The sequence below is a fragment of the Miscanthus floridulus genome, chromosome 4 (genome assembly GCF_019320115.1).
Source record: "Miscanthus floridulus cultivar M001 chromosome 4, ASM1932011v1, whole genome shotgun sequence".
In the NCBI taxonomy this organism is placed as follows: Eukaryota; Viridiplantae; Streptophyta; class Magnoliopsida; order Poales; family Poaceae; genus Miscanthus; species Miscanthus floridulus.
Window position 1 is genome coordinate 33,336,030 of NC_089583.1, and position 1,064 is coordinate 33,337,093.

Below are 1,064 nucleotides of genomic sequence, written 5' to 3' on the forward strand. Positions count from 1 at the left end.
CAGTCAGAACGGGAGCACAACGAACGTTCAGGCTGGATCAAAACTCCTGAAACACAGAGGTGGGGAGACCCTTGGTGAAGACGTCGGCGTACTGAGATGTCGTTGGGACATGAAGAACCCGAACTTGGCCAAGGGCGATTCGCTCCCAAACAAAATGGAGATTAATCTCAACATGCTTCGTGTGCTAATGCTAGACTAGGTTGGTGGAGAGGTAGACAACACTAATGTTATCACAATAGACCAACGTGGCTCAGCGAGGTGGGTGGCGAAGCTCCATAAGTAACTGATGCAGCCAAGAAGCTTCAGCGACACCATTTGCCACAGCGTGATACTCGGCCTCTACACTCGACCGAGAGACTATGTTGATGCTTGGAGGACTAGGACACCAGATTATCCCCAAGGAACATTGCATAGCCATAGGTCAATTGGCGAGTGTCGGGGCAGCCGGCCCAGTCAGCATCAGTATAGGCAACAAGCTCAGCAGGTGATGAGGGGCGCAGAGTCAAGCCAAGTGACAGAGTGCCCTGTAAGTAGCATAAGATCTGTTTGAGAGCAGCAAGGTGTGGCTCTCCAGGATCATGCATATAGAGACAGATCTGCTGGACGGCATAGGCAATGTCTAGACGAGTGAATGTCAGATACTGGAGAGCACCAGCTAAACTGCGGTAGTGTGTGGAGTCAGCAACTGGAGGACCATCTGTAGACAACTTGGAGTGCAGGTCGATGGGGGTGCTGCAAGGCTTGTAAGCACTCATCCTGGTGCGCTCCAAAATATCCAGAGTATACTGCTGCTGAGAGAGGAATAAACCATCGTCATAGTGTGCGACGGAGACACCAAGAAAATGATGAAGCTGGCCCATGTCTATCATAGCAAACTCACACTGTAAGGCAGCAATGATATGTTGAAGAAACCCAACTGAGGAGGCAGTGAGAACAATGTCATCAACATATAATAGCAGATAGGCGGTGTCGGAGCCTCGATGATATGTAAACAATGAAGTATGTGACTTGGCCTCAACAAACCCAAGGGACAGGAGGTGTGCGGCAAACCTGGTATGCCAAGC

General features: G+C 50.3%; 1 protein-coding gene across 1 annotated transcript; it reads right to left on the reverse strand.

Annotated features, from left to right (window-relative positions):
- Positions 1-377: 377 nt before the first annotated feature.
- On the reverse strand, positions 378-860 carry LOC136548364 (uncharacterized mitochondrial protein AtMg00810-like). Its single transcript, XM_066539925.1, has one exon. It carries the CDS (start codon positions 858-860, stop codon positions 378-380), a length of 483 nt encoding a protein of 160 aa, XP_066396022.1.
- Positions 861-1,064: the final 204 nt, after the last annotated feature.